This window comes from Capra hircus, chromosome 24 (assembly GCF_001704415.2).
Source record: "Capra hircus breed San Clemente chromosome 24, ASM170441v1, whole genome shotgun sequence".
Taxonomy (NCBI): Eukaryota; Metazoa; Chordata; class Mammalia; order Artiodactyla; family Bovidae; genus Capra; species Capra hircus.
The window spans coordinates 45,943,607-45,969,179 of NC_030831.1; the positions used below are offsets into that span (position 1 = coordinate 45,943,607).

At 41.9% G+C, this 25,573-nt stretch overlaps 1 protein-coding gene across 2 annotated transcripts in view; it reads right to left on the bottom strand.

Moving 5' to 3' along the window:
• Positions 1 to 22,731, bottom strand: part of EPG5 (ectopic P-granules autophagy protein 5 homolog) — a 131,673-nt gene extending 108,942 nt beyond the window's left edge. For both annotated transcript variants that reach the window (XM_018039566.1, XM_005697166.3), the window contains exons 1-9: positions 22,542 to 22,731; positions 10,647 to 11,591; positions 9,645 to 9,888; positions 8,662 to 8,798; positions 7,703 to 7,810; positions 6,718 to 6,791; positions 4,185 to 4,290; positions 1,192 to 1,306; positions 622 to 772 (exon numbers count right to left, since the gene is read on the bottom strand). In XM_018039566.1, coding sequence (XP_017895055.1) covers positions 622 to 772; positions 1,192 to 1,306; positions 4,185 to 4,290; positions 6,718 to 6,791; positions 7,703 to 7,810; positions 8,662 to 8,798; positions 9,645 to 9,888; positions 10,647 to 11,591; positions 22,542 to 22,604 — 1,943 coding nt within the window. In that variant the 5' untranslated portion in view covers positions 22,605 to 22,731. The remainder of the gene's footprint in view (positions 1 to 621; positions 773 to 1,191; positions 1,307 to 4,184; positions 4,291 to 6,717; positions 6,792 to 7,702; positions 7,811 to 8,661; positions 8,799 to 9,644; positions 9,889 to 10,646; positions 11,592 to 22,541) is intronic.

Below are 25,573 nucleotides of genomic sequence, written 5' to 3' on the forward strand. Positions count from 1 at the left end.
AATCAAAAGATTGATGATACAGAATCCTCTTGGATGTAAGTTAATTCAATGAAAAGCAGTACATTTCTCAGAATTTACTCTTATTTGATAATTTTAAAAAAACCTTTCTTTCACACAAATGAATGATAATGCTTTCCCAATTCAAATACAGGAGCCACTGATGAAGTCTTTGCAATTTTGTGGTAATTTATAGAAATCAGAATAAGAATAAATAAGAGAGAAAACAGGGAAATAATACTGCAAAAGAGCTACTGCCAAATTTTCCACAGCTATATAACAATTTCTAGGCAAAAGTTAGGAAGCAGAAGAGAAGAGAGGAAAGGAGGGAAAAGATCCTGTATTTTCTTCGACTCCTTCTCTCTGGCCGAGGTCAACCCAACTGCTTTGAAGGTCCTGACTGCAAGAACAATTGTCTAGCAAACCAGTTAAATTTGAGATAATTAACCAAATATTCTGACTGGAAGTATTTATTTAAAATTTCCATCTAGTAGATGGTGAAGAAAAAAATTCTTACTTTTATGAGAAATAAGACATGAACTGTACCAATAAAATGCCCACCATCACAATTATACATTGTCTGTGACTAACTAGGGCTAATAGATATACCAAGAGCAGTATTACCTGATCATATAACCAATTCGCTTGACAAACTGCCTATAGCGTGCTCTATTGAAGGTCTCCAGCCCCACGGCCAGAAGTTCCACTAAGGAGTTAGCAAAGGCAAAAATTTTCATCATCTCTTGAGGTCTTGTTGTTTCAGGTAAATAATCACCTGCAAGTTCATCAAAGAAAAGGAAAAAAATTGTAATTACAACGGAAAAACACTGGAAGATACGGACGTCAACCTATTAAGGAAGAAACAAAGTCAAGAGGGAGAACCCTATGCTCTGGCTCCTATACCAATGAGAAATGGGAAACTTGAGATGAAGTACAAAACCAAAACCATTTACTAAGGCTGGGAGATGTGCGAGCTAGTTGACCTTTTGTATTTAAGCCCCACAGAGGAAACTACAATCACAAGAGAGGAGAAAGAAGCCTCACCACAGAGACACAATCATCTCTGCATAGTACAGCCAGGCATAGGGGAACCCAAAATCAGGAGCCCACCCAAGATGTAAGACCTGATGCTAAGTTCCTGTGTTTGAGCTTGCCACTACCACATTTTCCGCATGACAAAAGAAATTAGTCTACCTTTTGCTTTAAACCCAAGAAGATGTTGAAACAGTTCATGAAATGGGAACTGCGACAGCAGAATAACCAAGTCATCTTCATTAAGGAGAATCCAACTGGTCTCGGGGTCTTCATCCTAAGGAAAAGAGGCAGTCTCATCAGCTGATTTGACGCGATGACACCACGGCACAGAGTTAAGGAGCTGCAGTATCACAGGTCTCAGCGGTACACCAGCTGCATTCTCATGAGTCCTCACGGACTTCTCCAGGACAGAGATTTACGCTATCAGTTCTACTGAATGGCCTGTAAACCCCCTAACACTGCAAGTACAGTTTTATGTGGACCAAGTCATATCCATTCCTCAGTGGCTGACACTGCTCTCATTAGATTTCTATCCCAAAGAAGATGAATTCCTCTAGAATAGGGATCTTACTGTAAATCTCAGTGCTTTGACAGTATCAATTAAAGAGCCATGCACTCGAGTCCAAGTTATTTTACCTATAAGCCTCTTCTTTCCCCAAAATTAAAGTTTACTGCAATAGTCAACTGACTTATCAAGAAGCAATTAGCATTTGCTATGGATATCTGAGGATCTGTCATCAATAAGTACCACTGAAAACAGGATAAAAGTAAAGCAGTCATACACAGAGCTCACATACAGGAAATAGTTGGGGGTTTTATTCAACTGTTGTTGTTTAACTGCTAAGTCACGTATGACTCTTTTAGAGACCCCTAGGACTGTAGCCCGCCCGTCTCCTCTGTCTATGGGATTTCCCAGGCAAGAGTACTGGAGTGGGTTGCCATTTCCTTTTCCAGGGGATCTTCCCAACCCAGGGATTGAACCCATGTCTCCTGCATTGTAGGTGGATTCTATACTGAGCCACCAGGGAAGCCCTTTTTTGATACACAGCACTGAAGTCTCCTTAGCAACCAAATTGATTTGTGACCTAAGATATACTACATTCAAAAGGGAATACTGGAGCTTCCCTGATGGTCCAGTGGTTAAGAATCTGCCTGCCAATGCAGGGGACACGGGTCCAATCTCTGGTCCAGGAGGATTCCATGTGCCACAGGGTGACTAAGCCTCTGCTCCACAGTAGCGAGCCCAAGCTCTAAAGCCTGCTTGCCGCCACTACTGAGCCTATGCGCTACAACTGCTGAAGCCCAAGTGCCCCAGAGCCTGTGCTCCGCAACAAGAGAAGCCGCTGCAGTGAAGGGCAGCCCCCATGTGCTGTAACTGAGAAAGCCTGTGTGCAGCAACAAAGACCCAGCGCAGCCAAAAATAAGTAAATAATTTTTAATTTTTTTAAATTAAAAAAAAAGGAAACTATAAAAAGACCCAGGGATCCTGCAGAATTATCACCTCAATTTCAACAAGGGACTAATGCAATTTATTCATAATTTCCTGAAGCCACTCATTTCTACCCTCTTACACATCCTAAACAGTTAGCAAATAAGAGCCTCAGAAATTCCACCCAGAGCAGTAGTTCTCTGCTCTGGCTGTACATCGGAATCACCATGGAGGCTTTAAACATCTGGATAGCTGGGTGTAGACTGGGGCAAGGTTGCCCAGATGGTCCTGATATACAGCCATTGTTAAGAAATCACTGATGTGGGCGATGCAAGATGCCTTCCACTCTCGGCCTTTTCTGAGCACTGCCAGCACTGCGTGTTCCCACCCTAGGTTCCTGAATCCACTCAACATCCAGTGACAGCTAAGACACCATTCCAGAGTCTTTAACCACTATCCATCTTTGGGATTAAAAGGAGGAAACCAACAAGAAAAAAAGACTCCTCTCTCAGGAGAGGTCAGTCTTGGGCGGCGGCAGGGGGTTGGGGGGGGGGCAGTTAGGGCAGGGAGAAGGAACCCTGATCCATCTTCAGAAGACCACTTTGCACCCGAGAAGCTCTTTCTAGAAGGACTGTTCAGTCTCTGCACGTCCACATCATTTACCACCATCTCCCACCTCCCACAAGTCCCAGGAAGAGCCCATTGAGTGTGAAGGGGCTCCTGCTTCTGAATGAACAGCTGGGTAAATACACAGACATGATCCCACAGCTGCCACGTGTCATTCAAAGGAGTGTCCACTGAAAATTCTCAACTCCTTTTAAAGAGAAGGTGTTTTAGTAAATTTAGTTCCTGGCCAATCCTGGACAAGCACGTCAAATCTGGATTTGGACCATAAAGACACACTAAGGCAGGCAGATAACTAGCTGGAAGGGGAAAAAAAAAAATGTTTACCAATACACTAGCCATGTATAATACTAGAAAGAAAACTCAATAAGTATTACCTGAGAAACTGGATTTTGATCATTAAATTCTCACTAAAAATAAGAAATTATCTTCTTTCAAATGAGAAGATCTAGGTAAGAAAGTTTGTAAGTGTTAAGGCAGAACCTTGGTAAGAAGTGAAAGTGAAAGTCGCTCAGTCGTGTCCGACTCTTTGGGACCCCATGACTACACAGTCCATGGAATTCTCCAGGCCAGAATACTGGAGTGGGTAGCCTTTCCCTTCTCCAGGGGATCTTCCCAACCCAGGGAGTGAGCCTAGGTCTGCCGCATTGCAGGCGCATTCTTTACCAGCTGAGCCATAAGGGAAGCCCACTTTGGTAAGATCCAGCTCTTTATTAGAAAGGCTCAGAGTATCTGTAGGTGAGATCCCAAGCCCAGAAAATGGATGCTACATAAAAGAAAAGCCTAATAGAAAGTGTATGTAGTATGTGAACACTTCCAGGTCCAAACTCTCCCAGCTATGCAGCAATGGTCTGGAGAAGGGAGGCAGCAGACACCGCCTCAGCACAAAGGCTCGAGACCTGTGATTTGGGACAAATTCCCTCACCACCATCCTGCACCTGTTTCCTCATCTCTAATATGGGATGAAAATAGTACTTGCCTCGTGGGGCTGTTGGGGGAATTAAATTGGGCTAATACAAGAGAGGTGCTTAAAATGATACTTGGCACATGAGAGAGCTCAGAAATGATTCATCAAAATGCTGCAGATATGACGAGTTACCTCTTCTCCCCCCTCGTCTACTAGAGTCCACGTCCCGGACGCAGGCCCCGAGGAGGATGGATTCCATTCACTGGGCTTCATGTGGCACAGGAACTCGGCTCGGTTTCTAAAGGACAAAGGAAACCGCTCCAATCACATAAACATAAACACAGCCCACCGCGTGCATTCTGGATTGTCTACTCACCTTGAAGAAGAGTGGACATCAACACAATCTCCAAGTGGTTTGAATCAGAAAACAAGAAATAATAACTGGCTAAAACTCAAGGAGACCAAAGCTTCACTATCGGTGATGTAGAGACTATTGCCCTCCTGGGTCAGTAAAGAGAAGCGGCTATGCCAGCATAGTGCCCGCCTCTGGTGGGGCCTCTGCACACCCAGGACTGCGTGGTACCTGAGTTCTAACTGGCCCACAAAGTGTTCAGAAAACATGCTTAACTGAGCAAAGGATAATCTGCAGGTAATGCAGAAGCCGGCTGGGGGAAACCACATCTAAACACATGTGTAGGAATAGTCCTTGCATCCAGGTGGTGAGAGAGAGGCATCTAGGGGAATTCCTGCTGGCCAGGCTTTCACATGGTGCTGGCTGGACCTAACAAGTCGGAGTAACCACACAAGTTCCTTCTCTGAAACCACCATGCGGTTCTCAGCTCTCTTGTTCCCTCCTCTCTGGCCTGACCCTGAAAAATTCATCCATTCCGTGCTTCCACCAGGAGCTCTCCTCCGTGACTTCCAGCTTGCAACCTGAAGGGCTCCAGCCGTAGAGCTCCACGCGTCCACTGGTACCTGTCACTCAGATGTGTCCTCCCATAAACCCCAACGACCTCAGATCTTCCTCCTTCCCTGGCAGCTCCGCCTTTTCTTCTCAGTCTCTGAGGGCTGCCAACAGCCTCTCAGTCAGTCAGAATCAGTCTACAGAGGCAGGTCTGAGCCACCCCTCCCCCACATTCTCCTTGTTTAATCAGCTTCTTAATTCTTTCCTGGGAAGATGACCTTCCAGTTTCCCACCTTCACCTTCCCACTGCTATCACCTCAATTCAGGTTTGGGGAAGATAGGCTTTCCTGGATCAAGAGCCCGTGGTAGTAACACAGTTCCAGGTCACCGGGACATAGCCTGCCTTCTCCCCACGTAAGGATGTACCCTCTAGATGCTGGACTGGGCTCCAGAGTCAGGAGCGCCAGACCTCTGCAACCATGACTCAGTGAAGCAGAAGGGCATCTTCTACCTCCAGTCCACCCTAATTTCCTTAAACACAACCTTTACCCATGTTCAAAAACCCTCAATTGCTACAAAAGCCAGACCATCTCAAAACTCTCTGAATTTCTAGGTCTTCTATAATCCAACTCCCCCCTAGCTGTTCATCTTTATTATCATCTCCCATGCACCCCTTCACTGCAGTCCAGCTGGCCTCCGACGTGCCCCCTGCACAGCTACGTTCCCTGCACACTGGGCCACCGCTCCCTTCTCCCCCTGCAGTGAGTGCCCTCCCAACTCCTCTTCCCGCTGAAATCAGTTCCAGTCTTCAAATCCAGCTCATTCACCTGGAACCCTCTGACTACTCCACTCTACTCTACTCATTTCTACTGCATCAATTGTGTGTGCGTGCAGCTGAGTCACGTCCAACTCTTTGTGACCCCATGGACTGTAGCCCACCAGCCTCCTCTATCTATAGGATCCTCCAGGCAAGAATACCGGAGTGGGTTGCCATCTCCTTCTCCAGGGGATCTTCCCAAGCCAGGGATCAAACTTGTGTCTCTTGCATCTCCTGCATCGGCAGGTGAGTTCCTTACCACTGGCGCCACCTGGGAAGCATCAATCATTCAGTTCAGTTCAGTTCAGTCGCTCAGTCGTGTCCGACTCTTTGCAACCCCATGAATCACAGCACGCCAGGCCTCCCTGTCTATCACCATCTCCCGGAGTTCACTCAGACTCATGTCCATCAAGTCCGTGATGTCATCCAGCTATCTCATCCTCAGTCGTCCCTTTCTCCTACTGCCCCCAATCCCTCCCAGCATCAGAGTCTTTTCCAATGAGTCAACTCCTCACATGAGGTGGCCAAAGTACTGGAGTTTCAGCTTCAGCATCATTCCCTCCAAAGAAATCCTAGGGTTGATCTCCTTCAGAATGGATTGGTTGGAGCTCCTTACAGTCCAAGGGACCCTCAAGAGTCTTCTCTAACACCACACAATTTGGCACTTGAATCTCTTTGACTGTGCTTTTTTACCTCTACCACTAAATCTCTCCTTTGAAGGAAAGAAACTTTTTCTCCCCACAGCACCACAATGACATATATGGCCGGAATGGCAGATCCATTAAAAGGAGGCACCCAAAAAAGTTAATCAATTAAAAAAAAAAAAAAAGCAGTTAAGAGGGTCACTTTGGGACAAAGGGTATTAAACCCTAAGAAAAGCTGAATTGTTAAATTATGGGATGCTGACTCTTCCCTTAGCAATTGCGTGGATCTGGGCAGTTTAGGAAGCCAATTGTTTGACAGAACATTTTAATTTCTACTTTATGAAGCTCTTCCACACTTACTTGACAGGAGACATCAGCAGGGCAAGGGACTGCATAAAATGAAAGATTCCTGATGGGTTATTCAACACTTTGATCTGAAATCAGAAAAGAAAAAGGCATACTGCAGAAAACCAACAACCCAAGTAGCCATAGTCTTAATTCACCAGCATTCTGACAAGGGAGCTGCTAAGAAAACAGAGGTGAAACTGGCTCCTCATCCACAAGAATGAGAACACCTCACAGGTTACCTGGCAGTACTGACTGGGCTCTATGCACTCAGAGAACAGAGGCAGCTCAGTCATTTACATCAATTACCTGAAATAATATGAGATGGAGGATTATACTGCTATTTTAATCCAAAGATGAGATTTTTAAAAACTTCCTTCTACCTAAAACAATTCAAATTTCTTGCCACCAGAAATACTAGAGAAAAGATAAAATGGAGAAGGAACCTGGCACACGTTTGGCTCCTACCCACCCATCAGAAGGGGCTGTGATGAGTAACAACACAACCCTAAGGCAAGCAGCAGAGAGGCGAAACCATAAACCGTGCAATCGATGCCTAAAGTGATCCTGCAGACGTGAGATCTCTGCTAGTATTAAAGAACTCTGAGATGCTGGTGGTTTCTTTTTTATCTGCACCAACTACAGTGTAGGATGGATCAATTTAGGAATGTTGAATTTATTGAATATTCAATGTTGAATATTATAGAAAAAAGTCCTAGCAAGCTTTCCTGCACAGAAATTTCCCAGGATTAAACACTACTGAAACTACCATGCCACACTACAACTAAACTTCCGCATCTTTACCTTAACTTCAGCAATTTTCAGTGGCCCAAGAAGTTGCAGCATAGTAACTCCTACACAGGCTGGATATATCCTAATAATTTTATTTTAAATATCAATATATTTTAAGTAGGCTTATTTCTGAAAGCAACTTCCTCAGGAACAATGTTTAACAAAATCTCCCCCATTCTCCTCAAAATTAGAAAGTCATTCTTCATACCTGGATGAAAGGAACAGCCCATTTACTAACACCAGCTGGGCATCGAAGAATATGGTTTAGAAGGAAGAGGTGATCTCCAGGACAGCCCACTCTTTGTAATACTGATACCTGAACAACAAAGCACGTACAGTTTTACTGTTTATTAAGACAACTATTTCTAGGGGCCTAGTGCAATCATTTATCTGGTATTTAAATACATGTGATCTTTCAAAAGAGTAACCAGACATAAGATATACCATCGACTGGTTGAGTTTCTACACAGAGGTACACAGAGGACTAAGAATCTATGGGCACTATGATAAAAATATCATAAGCAGTTTCTCTGCAAACCCAATTTTTAGTATCTGGCAAATTACAAAACACTAATGTTCCTGGCCATATATGAATAGCTGTAAGTCAAGTAGTTTAATCTAGTTCCAGTCTGCAAGTTTCTCAAATCCAACTATGCTTAGAACCTGAGTCCACATGTAAGAACTCTAGCATGAACCTAAAAGAAACACCCAAGGGAGCCCCATTGAGAAACATAATCAAGAAACAACCCCTCATCCCATAAGGCACCTAGTATCTTTCCTAAATTTCCCAAAACCTGATTCTTTTCCCTTAAAAAAAAAAAATGTTAAGTATAGCATTAACATATGATTAAACAAAAGTGATATGAACAACAAACCTATATCCTGAATACACTTAAATTCAGCATACTTCCCACACTTCCATTTCCTCCGAAACTGAAGACCAGAGATCACTGAACATCAAGTTTATCAGAGAGAAAAGCACTATGTGCTTAATAAGGCACTAGGCAAGGATAATTTATTTCTGTGTGTCATGAGGAAAAAAAATGTCACTAACACATTAAACGAATTAGCTGAATAAGCTGTTGAAGAAAAAACTATGAGGATATAAGAGATAATTCTTAAATTATCAGGAAAATAATAGAAAGACTAGCATGCCTATTTCCTCACCAATTTCTGCAGCCAGAGAAGGACATCGTCATGGAACTGAGTATCTTCATTAACTCTCCTGGTAAACGTGAACAAGACACTAATGCACTCCTTCAGCTGACACAGGTCAGAGGGGACGCTCTCCACCTGTTTAGAAGCTGTGAGTTAAAAAGAGGATTAAACGAGTACCTTATAAATGGTATCAGGGAGAACTTTTAGTGCCTCTTCTTAAAAAACAACAACGAGAATGAACTATTCAAAATATTTAATTCACATGAACATCCAAGGAGGAAAGCTACATCAAAATATGAATTTCCACTATAGAAACAGAAAAAAAAGTATTTAACTTTGTGAAGTAGTTCAGAGCAAGAAAAAATTAACTTCATCAAAATTTATTTTTTATTTAAACATCAGCAGATCTCTGCCATCCCCAGCTCTTTGATTAGTTACGAAAACCACAAAGGGAAGGATTTCTTATCTAAATGAGTCAAATATCTCTCCAAGAAATAAAAATTGCATAATTAACACTTTACACATTACATAGTAAAGGCTAATCTCTTAAAATCCAAAATAAGATTAAAAATACAAAACAAACGTTCTGATGAAAATTAAACAATCCAACAAAATGGACAAGCAAAACTAAAGTGCAATAGAGAATGAAAAAGGGTTCTAGGTTTTAGAATCAGAAACTGTATTTGGACTTGAATTGGTAAAAAGCACATACATTAGGACAGTAAGAGACATTAATGATAAAAAGCAAACTTATGGCTTCCTACAGAAGCAGAGAGAGACAGTCCCCAGCGAAGGGAGACCTGGCACTGCTTTCAAGAAATGGGATTAAGGTAGGTGTCCTAACTTGTGCTGGGAGACGCCAAGTAAGACACAAGCACAAATGGCGGTCCCTTATAAACATCAATCAGCACACACTCAATTCGACCAGACTGTATCCCTCAATTTTTCATTTTAGACCACAAGAAAGAGTGAGGCTTTCATTACTTACACACCTTGGCCTTCCTGATGAATTGCTAAAGATCTCAGAACAGCCGAACTATTGAGTAATGAGTACATGTAAGACTCCACTTGCAACCGTGAGAGCACAGAAGTGTAAGAATGCAGAGCCAGGGTCTGGTGGAGGTGCTCGGATTTGGCATCAAACAGTTTTTTCAGCTCAGCCAGTGCATTTTCATTCATCTCCACTCTCTGGTAGCGATGATGGCCTGAAACTTTCACTTGATCTGCACAGATACCCTACCAGTGGACAAAAGGGTAAGATGTAAGATATGAAGCCAGTTACCTTCGCTCTTGATGTAACCAGGCAATTGGTATATGATACACAGGCTTCAGACATCTTCAAAGAGCTTAAAAATCACAGTGAGGGAACAATACTACCACATAGAAAACTATAAAACTAATACATAATCAGGTGCCAAGGAGTATGATGCCAATCACAAAGGCATCACAAGTTCAGAGAAGAGAAATGCTAAGATGGAAGTAGGTAGGGGAAAGATGCAAGAAAACAGAAAGGCTTGTCTCTAAGACCTTCATAATCGACAATCTTACCTTCTACTTTATAAAGTGAGGTCAAGGTCATATCCCCTCAACTTCAAGAGACCTCAAAACATCTCTGAACGTTCCCTCATCATTCTTTGTGATTCTGTTCAAAAGAAAGAAACCTCTCTCCTTTCCAATGTCAACCCTACAGCTGTGTTCTTTGTTTTAAACCCCTTTCTCAAGTATTTTCAAGTCTCCCTCTCTACAGGCTCCTTCCAACCTACAAAGAGACACACAGGTCTCCTAAGGAATGAAGGTTAGGGATGGGGGAAATCACACGTTTCTCCCTGTTATCTCCTCCAGCTTCCCTTCACCACCAAATTTGTCAAGAGTGAGTACAAGGTCAGTGTGAGTACAAGGAGCAGATTCCAGACCTTGATCACATCACAGGAAAAGGAGTGCCACTGCAAATACCCCGGGTTCCTGCCAACTTTACAGAACACCAGTCAACACACCTGGACAGACAACTGCTCCTCCTTGAAGTGCCACAGTCGACTTTTAGCATTTTGGCAATCAGACGTCAGAGCAAGGAGCTCAGCTTCAGCCAGCAGCAGCTGTTTCCTACAGCGTGAGTAGTTCAAAAGTAACTCATAAAATTCATGCCTGTCCTGATGAGCCATGCTGTCAAATTCTTCTAAATATGACTCGACATTTTCCAGCCATGAACCAGGCTCAAAGATCTTTAGCTGTTCTTTAGTAAATGGCACTACTTCTGGTTGAGATGGGAGCTCCGGGTAGAGTCGCTCATTACGAAGCAAGGATTTCACTGCCACCAAAGCTGGTACATCCGCAGCAATTTCAGTTGGCAACTGGGGATACAGTTTTTTCACTCTAGGTGGCTGAAAAATGTCTTTGGCTTCACAAGAACTCTGCAAGCCTACATTCTGTAGCACCTCGGAAGAAAGACCCAAGGCTTCTTTGTCTTCTTTCCTATTCTGAGTTTCTCTGACCTGCAAGTTTTCCACTTCCTGCTGAATATAAGAAACGTTAGATTGCTGTATGCTTTCTGAAGTTCTACACTGTACCAATGTATCTTTCTCCATTTCAGTAAAGTTCTCAGGGGTTTCTACTGTGGTTCGAACACTGCCTTCAGGATCCACCTTCAGCTCGACTGCATTGTCCCCAACACAGGCTCTGATCTCCTGTCCCTCCTTTAGGCTCTCTGTATTACATGTCAGAGACTCTTCATTGCTTACAGTTAAGGAGGTGAGTGGTACATCAAACATTTCACTCTCATTTTCTCCACTAGCTTCGTTCTGGAGCTGGGAATCAGTTAACTCCTTCAGAGCATCTCCTTTGAATTCACAAGCTGGAGTAAGGATTTCCAGTTCTCTGGAGGTTTGTGGAAGGGAGACTTCATCAGACTCTTCCCTCTGAAGGGTTTCATATTTCTTCTTTTCCTAAAAATAAGATGAGCAACGTGAAATAATTTGTAATACAGCAATAACATGCTTTCAACATGAGGGATTTTTAAACTGTATTAAAAAATCTAAACTCACTTCCTAAGCAATGTGCTTCATACGCTGTGTTATTCAATTCTGAGAATGTTAGATTTGGGAGATTCACTAAGCTCATCCCAGCAGAGGGAAGACATGAAATAAGCAACAAATTATGACTTAAGATTGGAGGAAAGTCTTAATTGGGCTGTTCTCCATTCTGCTAGTGGTTAAACAAAAGACAACAGTCTCCAAGTATCTTAGGTTTCTGTAGGTTGTCATCTTAACAAACATATTTATTCAAAATTTAGGCACAAAATGTCAGGGCAACTTGAGCAATAAAATAAATAGCTATAATACTGGATTATAACCCTCAGAATAAAACATGTATTCATGAGCTTATACATACTTATATTATGTATTTTTTTCTTAATGGAAAAGTGGTAGCATTCTTCCTCACAGAAGAATTCCAATTAATAAATGTAGAACAGAATGAGAAAAACAGAAAATCACAATTAAAACACCATGATAACAACTCCCACAGGCAAGAGGCAAGATCTGCTAATGAATGAGAGTAAACATTGAAGCAGAAACAGAATATAGTCTCAAAGTATCCCCTAAATATTTAGTCACTACAAACTTACTGAAACAGTAAGTTTCAGTGGAGAATCCAGGCAGACCACACTTCAACCAAGTGATCAGGGTTATTATAATGAGTAATACCTTCCCATATTATGGTCTGAGAAGGCTGACCGCCTCTTCTGTACCCTTTCTAATAACATATAACCTCAATCTAAGCATGAGAAAACGTCAGACAAAAACCCCAATTAAGGGAACGTCTACAAAATAACTTGAGTGTTATGATCATCAAAGACAAGACAAGACTAAGGAACATCAAAAGACTGGAGAAAACTATGGAGAGATAGTAACTGAATGCAATGGAGGATCCTGGACTGGATTCTGGAACAGAAAAAGGGCGTTAGCAAGAAAACTGTTGAAATCCAAAAAAGCTCTATATTTTAGTTAGCAGCATTGCACCAACGTTAATTTCTTGTGGCAATAAATGTCCTGGAGCATAGAATTTACAGTTACATAAGATAAAAGAAGATTCTAGATGAAAGTTCAGTATGGAACTCTCTGTATTATATTTGTAACTTTTCATTAAATCCAAAATTAAGTTAAAAAAACCCCAAATCAAAAAATCTTAACCATTTAAAAAATAAGATAAGATATATTATGGTTTTTCTTAAACTGAAGTATCTCTGGTATTAACACATAAACTAGATACACAGGAAAAAAGGCTGGATAAAAAAAGAAGAAATATGGAGAAATGTATTATTTATTTAAATAAAACTGTTACATTCAAAGAAACTAAAAAAGGACTGAATCACTCAAATACTTCCCTTTCACTATGAAATTTTAAGAAAGGCAAAATGATAGTTACACAGTAGTAACTGATTATGGATTATGCTATCCTGCAAATGTCCAGCAAAAAAAAATAATAATAAAAGTTGACAATAACCAAAAAAGTAAAACAGTCACATGCACCTAATATTAAGAAGAAAAGACAAATGTTTGTGAAATGCAATTTGAGCCCAGCTTGCTGGTAATAAACTACTAAACATTTACAAATAGTAGTGATCCAAGAAGCAATGTGTCCCTCCACAGTGGCTCTAATCCACACTGTGAACCGCAGATATCAGGTTCAGAAAACAGTCACACAATGCAATCAAAGCACTTTGTCAAAACGCCTAAAATCATGAATAGCAGGAAAGCATCATGCGAGTTTTTATAAGAAAGTGAAAAAGTGGATCCAATTACACTGCAGTGATGTTTAGCACACTAGCCATAAAAAATAGGTCTGTCAGATTGAGAAGGCAGAAAGATAAGACTAGGAGAGGAGGCCAATGGTTCCCACAGTAGAGAAATACTGTGTACTCATCAGGGTAGAGGCCACACTTTAGTGAGTTGAGCAATAATGAAATGAAATTAAGAAAACAATTTAATTTATAACAAAGAACAAAATACTTAGAGATAAGTTTAACAAAAGAAGTGCAAAATTTATCTTCTGAAAATCACAGAAATTTGAAAGGAATTAAAGACTTCATAAGGGAAAACATTCCATATTCATGGATCAGATCACAATACTGTTAATATGGCAATACTCCTAAAATTTATATACAAATTCAACACAACCTTTATCAAAATCCCAGCTGCCATTTTTGCAGAGAATGACAAGATGATCCTTAACCTTTTAAGGAAATACAGAGAACCCAGAATGGATAAAACAATCTTGAAAAAGAATGAAGTTGGAAATCTTATACTTTGCAATTTCAAAGTCTACTATAAAACTACAGTAATAAAGACAGTGTGGTTCTAACACATGGATAGACAAATAGATCAAAGAATTAGAACTGAAAATCCAAAAATAAGCTCTTATTGATACATTTAAAGTCAACTGATTTTCAACGAGGATGCCAAGAAAAGACAGCCTTCAACAAATGGTGCTAACAACCAGATATCCAAAGAATAAAATTAGACCCTTACCTTATATCACATACAAAAATTGTCAACAAGGATCATAGACCTAATATAAGAGCTAAAACTTTTAAACTTTTCAAAAAAAAAAAAAAAGGAGTAAACCTTAATGACCCTGGATTATGCAAAGCTTTGTTAGACACGACACCAAAAGCACACAACAAAAGAAAAAAGCAGAAAAATTGGACATTAGAAAAATTTTTTAAGTTTGAAAATATGAAGACAATGAAAAGACAACTCCGCAGAATGTAAGAAAATGTCTTCAAATCCATTATCTTATCAGGGGCTTATATCCAGAATTTTTAAGAACAACCCAATTTAAAAAGAAGCAAAGGAGCTAAACAGACATTTCTCCAAAGATAATACAAATAGCACATAAAAACATGTGCAACACTATTAGATTGCATTAGAGAAATGCAATCAAAGTCACAGTGAGGTAATACATCACACCCACTAAGATGACTCAAGTCAGATAATAATAAATGTTGAGAAGGACGTAGAAAAATTAGTGCCCTCACATAGTGCTAGTGGGATGGTACACAATGCTTCCTCTACAGAAAAGAGAGTGGCATTCCTGACTGCGGTGATGGTGACCCAGCCCCCGTGATTATCCCCCAAACCACTGAATTATACACTTTAAGTAAGTACAGTGTGTGAATTATATCTCAACCAAGCTGCCAGATGAAAAGATGAAAGATTTTGAAAACTTAAAAGAGTTGAGAAGTAAGTGAAAAGTAAGGAATTAGAGGCTGAATGTGGAATAGAGGGAGAAAATTTTAGTTCTCTTTGCTTAAACTGTTAGAGACCTTTGTGGGTGTTACATGCTAATAGGAAGCTGGAAGTAGGCCCAGATGGGCCATGTGGTCAGGGGCACAGCAAAGACACACTTCCCTCAACCCACGGGCCACCTCAGGCTTCCTCTCCAGCCTGTCCTTCAGGTAGTTTTTAACTTCCCTTTGTCCCTTGCTGCCCACCTCAGACCCCACCAAACCACTTCCTCTTTTTCTATTCTACCACTGCCCTTGCAATTTCAAATTCTTCCCCTCAGCTAAACAAAATGAAGTCTCCAGTTGCAACTAACAAACCTGAAAGTTCATTTCCACCAGATGTACCTTCACAGGAATAATCAAAACCAGAAGAACAACAGATACTGTGGTTAGATCATCAAAGAATTTTTTTAAAAACCTCTGAACCCTCCCAGGGAGGAACACATGCTTTTGGGTTTTATTTCTCTTGGAAGGATAACTCAGTGCTTCTCTGTTTAATTCTGCACCTGTGTTCTTACAGAAGTTAGGTCCAAGAAGGAATTACCCTGGAGCTGCTCCAGGGAAGGAGGTAGGGGAAAGGAGAGAGAAGAAGCAGGTCATTTGATTCAAAGGACGGATTGGACATATCAGAGAAGGCAGTAGGGAGGGAAGGATGAACAACTGTGAGAGGTACAACTGTTTGAGAGGGTGGCAAAGGTCTGCCCCTGCCCCTCACAGACCCCTGGATAGGACAGGACCTCTGGGTGCGTACACTGTGATCATCACCAACGCCAGGGCTCTAAGCAGTGGTGAGCTCCCGATGGCTCAGTTCACAGAAAGGTCCCAAGCCTTCAGCCTCTGGCCCACCATCAATTCACCCAAACACCATTATAAGATTGGTCTCCTTAAAACAACCAACCCCAAACACCACAAAACAATCATGGCTCTCCACTTAATTAAAGACTGCCTCTTAACTCTGGCGCTCAGGGCCTTTGATGATCCTTTCTCAAGACAAAACTGTCAATGACCACATCAAGACTTCCGCCACACGTTTTACTCTGAACTCTGCAGCATGTACCTACCATCCAGTCCTGGTCACAAGCCACCACATATGGTTATTTATCTTTACAGTGTGTACCCCAAACAGACCACAAGTATCTTCAGACCAGGGACTATATCTTAACCTTTTTGGATGTGATCTGCCTCTGATTTTTGACACTTTGTTCAATATATATTTATTGAAACAAAAATGATAACTCATAATTCACAAGAATTTATTGAGTACCAACCACATGCTGAGCTCCTAAGTACTAGAATCCTAAAATGAAAAAATTATCCAACAAATATTTACAGTTACCATGTGCTCTAGCACATTCAGAAGTTTATTTTTATATGCCTCTCAGAAAGCAAAGGAATTAGCCAATGAATCCAGAGGAAACTGAACTTTTATGCCAAAACCTGAACATATTCTTACACTTAAAACACAACATTTCATTTAAAAATAAAAAAGAAAGCCAACAATCACTTTGCCTACTTGAGGTTACCAGAACATGTTGCATATATAACAATCATACAGATCATAAAATAAAATTCAAACAGAACTCCACTTGATAACTTGTTATCAAGTTATCCATAAAAAATTCGAGCTTAATTTTATTTTAACCAAAAGACATGTTTCTTACAAGTGAAAATGGCCTAGAGATTAGAAAGAATCTATATTTCTTTATTTTGATCTCTAAGTTAGATACAGGTAGAGAATCAATTTTAAAATAACATAGGAGAAATCAAGAAGTTATGTAGAAATGGAAGAGTTGTTAATAAACAGAAAAAATATATATACTTAACCATGTATGTGGATGGGTGCATGCATAGTTATGTCCAACTCTTTGTGATACCATGTACTGCAGCCCACCAGGCTCCTCTGTCCACAGAATTTTCCAGGCAAGAATACTGGAGTGGGGTGCCATCTCCTACTCTAATAGTTAACCATACATTTTAGTAAATATGTCTTGGAGTGCTGGCATATGTATAGGGGGAAAATCCTAAAGAACATTAACAAACTGCTATAAACAGCTAACTCAAGAGACAGAATTTGGGGCATTTCATTTCTGTGTTGTACATTTCTCTCTCTCTGTGTATACACTCACAGATACATACTTTTTTTAAGCAATGAGCACTTCTATAATCAGGAAAAAACGTTATTTTTAAGTTCTGGAAAATAAATGGGAAATTTCCATATATCACTTGCAGTTCTTCTGCTTTAAACTGTACTAAGTTAAAAAAAAAATACAACCTCTTTCTATCCTTCAAACTATTGATGAGCTACTTCATAAATGATAAAGGTTCAACTGTACACATTACACAGAAAACTTCCGTGGGATCACTCTAAGTGCAGGCACAGTTTATCATGAATGTCTATATTCACAGCACTTAGCACAATGCCTGGCACAGAAGAGATAAAAGGGCTTGGACACAAGGGTCCAACTATAAGATCAAGAGCCCTCAGGGCAATTTTACCCACTCTCCTTGGGATGTACAAGAATGCTTTACAAATAAAAAGGAGAAAGATGGGGGTTACACATTTTTCTATGAATACAACATCTCTCAGCTGCCGTTTCTTTCATGTTGCTCTTAATCTTACTTCATGTATCCACAGCACTTTCCATGCCTGATCTCTTCCTCCTCCTCTCATACACAGGATTCTCTCAGCTTCTAGAATCCCACACTCAGGTAAGGGCCCTGAGGACACACACTACCTCCCATCACACTCCTTTGTTGGTTTCTCCATCTCTCCCCAAGCTCTTAAAATTGGAGTGCCCTTGAGTCTCTTCTTGTCATCTTTTTACACTACACTCATTCCTAAGGTAACTTAACTCGGACTCTAGTTTTCAATGGCTCATAAAAGAGAGCTCCAGCCTGGAGCGCTCTCCCATACTCTAGATTCACATATCCAACCCAACCGGAGGTCTAATAGACACTTACTTCAAAATTAGCATGTCCAAAACTGAATTCCTCATCTGCCCCCAACAGCTGTTCTACTCACTGCCTCCTCCATCTCAGAGTCATCCTTGACTGTTTTCACATTCCACATCCACAACACCAACAGATCTTCTTAGCTAGATATCCAGAAACCCCCAGATTTCAAACCTTTCTCATCACTTACACTTTAAAACTCCGGACCAAGACACCATCACCTCCTGCCTTGATCACAGCAAAAATCTCTTAGATGGTCTCTCTACTCCTCCTCTTGCTCCCTTACAGACTGTTCTCACTGAAGCAAGCACAGTGACCCTTTAAAATAACTTCAGTTATATCACTCCACCACTTGAAATCCTGTGTGTGGCGGGGTGGGGGTGGGGTGTTAGTCACTCAGTCATGTCTGACTCTTTGCGACCCCACCAACTGCAGCCCGCCGGGCTTCTCTGTCTGTGGGATTCTCCAGGCAAGAACACTGGAGTGGCTTGCCATTCCCTGAAACCCTGGGGTGACTGCATATTTCATTCAAAGCACAAGTGAAAGGCCATACACGTGTAGGCCATTTTTACAATGGCCTACAAGCCCCTACTTGACCTAGCTCTATGTCACCTTCCTGACTTCATCTCAGCTACTCTCCCCTCACTCACTCTGCCTCTCATTTACCCTAACCACACTGCCTCCTTGCAGTCCCCAAGTCAGCACAGACATGCCACTGCCTTAAGGCATTTGCCCCAACTGTTCCCAAGATCCACATGGCTAACTTCCTCATCTCTTTCCTGTCCTTACTTAAATTTCATCTCCAACAAGGACTACCTTGACAGACTATTAAAAATCACAACCCATCCTAATCTCTCATCAGTACTCAACTCCTTACCCAGTTCATTTATCTTTTTCTGTAGCCCTTGTTATCTTCTAATATATGATTTACTTATTTATTTACAGAGTTTTCTGTTTTGTCTTCTGCTTCTAGAACACAAGCTATGTTAAGGCCAGGTTCTTCTTTTTTCCCCCCTGTTTACATCTCAGGATTCTCTGTTGGCTCACATGGTTAAGAATCTGTCTGCAGTGCAGGAGACCCAGGTTCAATCCATGGGTCAGGCAGATCCCCTGGAGAAGGGAATGGCTAACCACTCCAGTACTCTTGCCTGGAGCATTCCATGGGAAGAGGAGGCGCCTGGCGGGCTACAGTCCATGGGGTCGCCAAGAGTCGGACACAACTGAGCGACTTACCACTTTCACTTACACCCCAAGTGCTTAGAAGAATTTCTGGGACATAGTGGGTGATCAGTAAGTAGTTTATTCAGCAAAAACAAAATATGGATCTTAGGAGGCACAAAAGGAGCTCAACAGTATAGAGTACCCCCCAATTTCACTTCTACAGTCACTCACGGGAGGGAGGGACTAAGAGGGAGAAATCATCTAGGCCAAGGAGTAAGTGAGGATGGGGACTGCAAAGGCCTTTGTTTCTGGTATCAGTTTTCTGGGACACATCTCAGTCGGTCCTTAGCAATTACAATATGCTGTTACTATTAATGAGTTGCTAGCACTCAGAATTTAATACTAACTTTAAAAATACTTTCCATGACTATAAAATATACTGTTTCTGCAGAGGAAGTTCAATCTAAAAATCTATTGTTCTCGACTTCCCTGGTGGTCCAGGGATTAAGAAACCACCTGCCAATGCAGGGGACGCGGGCTGGATGCCTGGTTCTCCAGGAAGATCCCACATGCTGCAGAGCAACTAAGCCTCAGCACCACCAGTACTGAAGCCCGTGTACCCAGAACCCATGCTCCACAAGAGAAGTCACTGCAGTCAACAAAGAACAGCCCCCGCTTCCTGCAACTAGAGAAAGCTCGAGCACAGAAACAAAGGCCCAGTGCAACCATAAGTAATAAATAAAGGAAATCTACTGTTCTCAACCTATCAAGATGAATGAAGTCAAGGTGAAACCTGTCAGGACATCTCTTGTGTACCAAGCAACAAGCACCAGATAACTGCAAACAAACAAAGTGAGGTCACCTTCCAGATGATTAACATTAAGAAATACAGGTCAGCTGCTGGGTCAGAAGCCACTCAAACCATCTAAAGGCAAAAGCACATGACACTACTCACTTCCGGAACCACCCTCTTAGAACTACTTTATATGGTTCCATAAACAGTCACCAAAGTATACCACAATGGTAAAGGACTTCATTAATGCTGGGCTTCAGGATCACAGCCAAACCATAACCAGCACTAAGAAATCTGTTTACTCTAAAAGAAGAATTCATTTTCTAGACTGACAAGTCTGAGGGCCTTGCTGGTATGGTGGACTTTTTCCCATTTGTTTTCTCACACTACCTAGAGGAAATTTCCCAGAGTAAACTCTTCTGAGCCACAAAGCTTGGAAACAATATTCTTCAATACTGGTATTTTTTCCTTCATTCAACAACCATTATCAAATGCCTACAATGGCTGTGAAGGGTACTGGGAAAAAGGTCCCTCCGTCATTGAGTTCACAGTCTAAGGAAGAAGAGAGATGTTAACAAAATAACAAGTGAGACAAGTGACAAAGAGAGGGGCAAAGCACTACTGGGGTGGGGGGATTATGTGGATAAAGAGGGAAGTACTATTTAAGCAGAGACCTCATGCATGAGCAGGTGAAGAGGGACTGGGCACGGGAAACAGTATGAGCAAAGGCCCTAAAGCAGGAAAGATGAAAGTCACTCAGTCGTGTCCTACTCTTTGAGACCCCATGGACTATACAGTCCATGGAATCCTCTAGGCCAGGATACTGGAGTGAGTGGCCTTTCCCTTCTCCAGGGGATCTTTCCAACCCAGGGATTGAACCCAGGTCTCCCACATTGCAGGCGGATTCTTTAGCAGCTGAGCCACAAGGGAAGCCCAACTTCTATAGGGAAGCTGCCCACAATATGCCAATATAAAACTAGCAAATGACTTTTCATAATGGATTTAAAAGTTTGGTTTTCAATTTCTATTTTAGAAACCTTGTTCTAAATAAAAGAACTTGACAGGGAATTCTCTTAATAATTATTTTTTAAGTATCTATAACATCGTATCTATAGATACATATGGGCTTCCCTGATGATTCAGACGGTAAAGAATCCGCCTGCAATGTGGGAGACCTGGGTTCGATCCCTGGGTTGGGAAGATCCCCAGGAGAAGGGAATGGCTACCCACTCCAGTATCCTGCCTGGAGAATTCCGTGGACAGAGGAGCCTGGCAGGCTACAAGTCCATGGGGTTGCAAAGAGTCAGACACAACTGAGCGACTTTCACAGATACATATAGATATGTAGAACAATTACTAAGCTACTGGATTGAGAATTAAGAATTAACTTGAGTTCTCTTACTAACTGTATGACTTACGGCTTATCACTTAAGTTATCTAGGCTTTAGTTTCACCATTCATTCTGAAAAAAACTATAGACTGAGAATTAAGATTCAGCTCCTTGTAGATTGATGTTAACTGTATTCTGCGTTCAGGGACTATGCTGAATGGCTGACGAATGGCCTTTTACTTCCTCGTCCATTTAGATAGCTCAATACAATGCAAAATTATTTCTCTTAAAAATTTTTCTGGAATTAGGTAGCAAAATGGCTTTCTCTCCAAAGAATAACTCCTCACAGACCTGAGAACACTGGTGTGCATAAAATCATTTACAGCTTATTAAATATGGTATCTCCGAATACCAGTCTCCTGTTAAAATCTTGTTCTCCTAAGAAATTCCTATTTTGGTATTATTTTTAAGTCACATCTGCACTTGTAGACATCACCTACTTGTAGAAAAGGCAATATGCTGTCGTTTTAATACTATCCTCATTATTTCCTTAATATAAATTCAGTTTAAGGTAAGCCAAAATTATCTATGTCCAGCTATTCTCACACAGCATTTATTCTGTTCACTGTAAAACACATGTCATTTCAGAAAACATATGGGAACAAAATCAAAACCCAGACTGCACCTAAAAACAAGAAAGAGCAACTTTAAAACCACACTAATACCACACGTTAGTATAGTCCAGGAAACCCAGAAAATTCAAACCCGTCCCTGCTGTGTTAATCTCTCTCTGATTTCACCTCTAGTCATTCACGCCCCATCACAAACAGCCAGGATAATACGAAATAAACAACAGCAGCGCCACTGTCATCTCGCATTTTTAAACTGAAAAGCCACATCACTACAGTCTACTTTCTGTCGCCCACCGGAGAGTTCTACCGGAGTATATATTCGTGGAAGAGCGGTCCCTTTTCTCTTAATGTGGAGAGAGACTCAAAATGTTCACAAGTTGAAAAGGTGAAAGTCGCAGTCAAAGCTGAGCCTGGGAAGACAAAATTTGCTTCCCAACCGAAATCCAGACCTAGGTGCGGGAAGTCAAGAACGCAGCAGAAAACCAAGCGCCTAGAGCGATCACAGGAGGAAAAAAAGAGAAAACAGGCTCCTGACAAAGTCTACCAGGAGGACGTGAAGAAGGAACAGAGGAACAGGTCTGGTGTCTATGGGCAGAGGGATCAAATATGGGAAGGTGGGAGCAGAGGCTGAGAGGGGCTCAGGGTACGGCAGAGTTGGCTGGAGAGGCCGAAGAGAGGAAAAAGGAGACAGCACGCAACTGCCAGGGGCTGGGCAGAGTGGGATGGGCGAGTTCCCCTCACCTTGGTTTTAGTCCGGCTGGCCTTGGCCTTGGCCCGGCGTGGGGGCCTCACTGCCTCTGCCATAGACCCTGCAATGGCTCAGTCGCCGCTTGTTTTTGTCAAAACCCTGCGCGTTCCACAACCTGCCGACTTCCGGCCTTCGACTGTCACATGATCGAATCTCCACCACTCCCGGAGAGGGGCGGCAACTCGGAGCCTCTACGGGCCGCAACTTGGGACAAACCACTTCGGGAGGCCTTTTCTCAGGAGGATTGTAGCCACGCCCCCTTGCATTCAGGCCCCACCCCCTAACCCGCGGGCTGGCTCCGCCCCACTTGCCGCAGGGTTGGGATTGTCTTGGATGACCGGCTTACTCTCCCGTGTCAAGTCGCGTCCTTATCACCGGCACCTCCACTAAGCTGCACTGGGTCTGGATCCCCGGATTGCTTGCACACTCACCCAAGCTGGCTTAAAGGATCCTGGGGAGAGTGCTTGTTAGCCTTCTTTTGACCTTTAGATAACTAGGACCAGTCAGCCTAAATCTATGCTTTGTGCTCAAGAACCTTGATGCCCTTCCAGGTGGGCGTTTCAGTTTCTCTTGTGTGAAGGAGAAAGATAATACTTGTCTTTACCAGTGTAAAGAAGATTAAATGGACTGATCGTTAACGTTCCTGGTACACGCCTGCATATCTGTAAATGGTGGTTGTTGTTCCGTTGCTAAGTCATTTCTAACTCTTTGTGACCCCATGGACTGTAGCACGCCAGGCTCATCTGTCCTCCACTGTCTCCCCGTGTTTGCTCAAATTCATGTCCACTGAGTCGGTGATGCTATCTAACCATCTCATCGTCTATCATCCCTTTCTCCTTTTGCGTTCAGTCTTTACCAGTATCATGGTCTTTTCCAATGAGTCGGCTGTTCGCATCAGGTGGCCAAAGTATTTAGAGCTTCAGCAGCAGTCCTTCCAATGAATATTCAGGGTTGATTTCCTTTAGGATTGATTGGTTTGATCTCCTTGCAGTCCAAGAGACTCTCAAGAATCTTCTCCAGCACCACAACTGGAAAGCCTCAATTCTTTGGCCCTTAGCCTTCTTTATGGACCAACTGTAAATGGTAGTTATTATCATTACTCTCCAGATCATAGGCAGCAAGAGACAGCTGCACCAAAGAGGGCAGAAGAGAAGGCAAAAAGACAAGACCCATAGAAGTGTTTTTCGTATGGGTTTTACACACCTTCATTTAAAAATTCCAGATGGGAACAGTTGGCTCCTTAGTGCTTAGTACCTGTTAAAATGCTATTATAATTTGTTTTTGTTTGTGTCTGTCAACCTGGCTAGAATGTAAGATCCTTAAAGTCAGGGGTCTTTGTTTTGTTCCCTAAGGCATCCCAAGGGTTTCTAGAACAGTAGCCTGTACATGTTAGGCTCAATGAATATTGATTATTTGATGAATGAAATTAATGTGAGCTGTTCTGTCTGGTGGTGGTATAAAATAGTCGAGACGTGGGTGGCAAGGGAAACTATCCAAGAATGTGGCATGAGAAATGGAAAGGACTCCAGAGATGGAGTCTTTACAGTGCCTTGTTTATGAGCTAACAACATATAAAATACAGTTGTAAGCAGATAGGTTGAGGTTGGGAGGGAATCCCCAGATAAAGAAAACCAGGCATGGCTTATTTGACATAAGAGGAACCATTTTATTTTTTTAACTTTTCTATCAGCTTCATTTTAGGCTTCCCTGAACATAATCTGTTAGGGGCAACTTAATCAGGCTTATACTTTATTCATGTTTTTTAGGGAAGTCCTTTTAGACCTAATCCATTTTGTAAAGCCTGGCCACAGTGCTTCCCTTTGAATGAGTCTCAGTAATGATGATCTTAAGGGAACAAAAGAACAAAGGAGTATTACCAGACTAGAAAAGTAACAATAGCAAAGATAACAAATCAGTTGTAAAGACTTCCAGTTCTGTTTCAAAGGGTAGGCACTTTCTTCAGCTGTTTTGCAGAATTTAGACACCCTCCCACTCCCCCTACTCAAGCCCCAGCACTCAACCACTAGATCAGCTGGAACCTAAGTAACAATATATTGATCTTTTCTGATCATTGTCACTTCAGCCACCTAAAGCTTGGGAATATGGTGACATTTGCCCCAGTTCAAGCTGAATGAATATACATATGCCCTTAGCTTAAAATTTCCCCATTTTTGCTGATAGGGGAGACACTGCTTTGGGAAAATTCCCTAGTGTTCTCCTTATTTGCTGCAAGTGATAAATTCTTCTGTCTCTGGACCTCTGGCTTAGTGACTTTTGGCCTAACACCCAGCAAGAGGTGAACCCAGTTTTCCAGTAACACAGTTTCATGTATTTTGATCCCAAATCTTCAAAAACAACAAAGCAGTTACCCAGCTGCTCATGTTACTGAACCAAACTTGAGTCTGCTCACCCAGAGTCTGCTCATAGCAAAACCAACCTACTGACCCCTGGTTATGGTGAAGAAAAGCACAGTGTTTGTTGTAGGGTCAAATAAGGGAAACAAGCAAAAAGACCCCAAATCCCCAGTGACTTTTAGCAGAGGCTTTTTTAAGATAGTGTGGAGGCACGCGATCAGTTCATGCTCAATTCTCTATTCGCTTGATGGTGAGGTAACAGACGTTGTTTCAGGAATCTTAATTGCAGTTTTCTGGTTTGAACTGGTCTGGGGTCTACGTGCTGGTGGTCAGCATGCAGTCAATGTCTTCATTCTGTTGGGGTTTTTAGGGTCTGTAAAACAAAGATATGACTCAGGATACTATCTATAGCCTGTAAGGAGGAACTAAAGGAACTTGATTTTGTTTTATGGCTAAACTACTATTATGTTGTCTTGCTAGACTGATTTCCTTTGTTTTTATAGCTTTTCACTTCTTTGATTAAATTTGCTCTCTGAAACTCAGGGAAGGCCTAAGAGGCTAAAGTTTTTCTACAAAGAAGAGGCAGGAGACACTGGGGAAAGGGCAAGTGTTCTGTTCCCAGAAAGGCCCCACATGGTCCTCCTCAGCTTCACTCAGAATGCATTTTATAT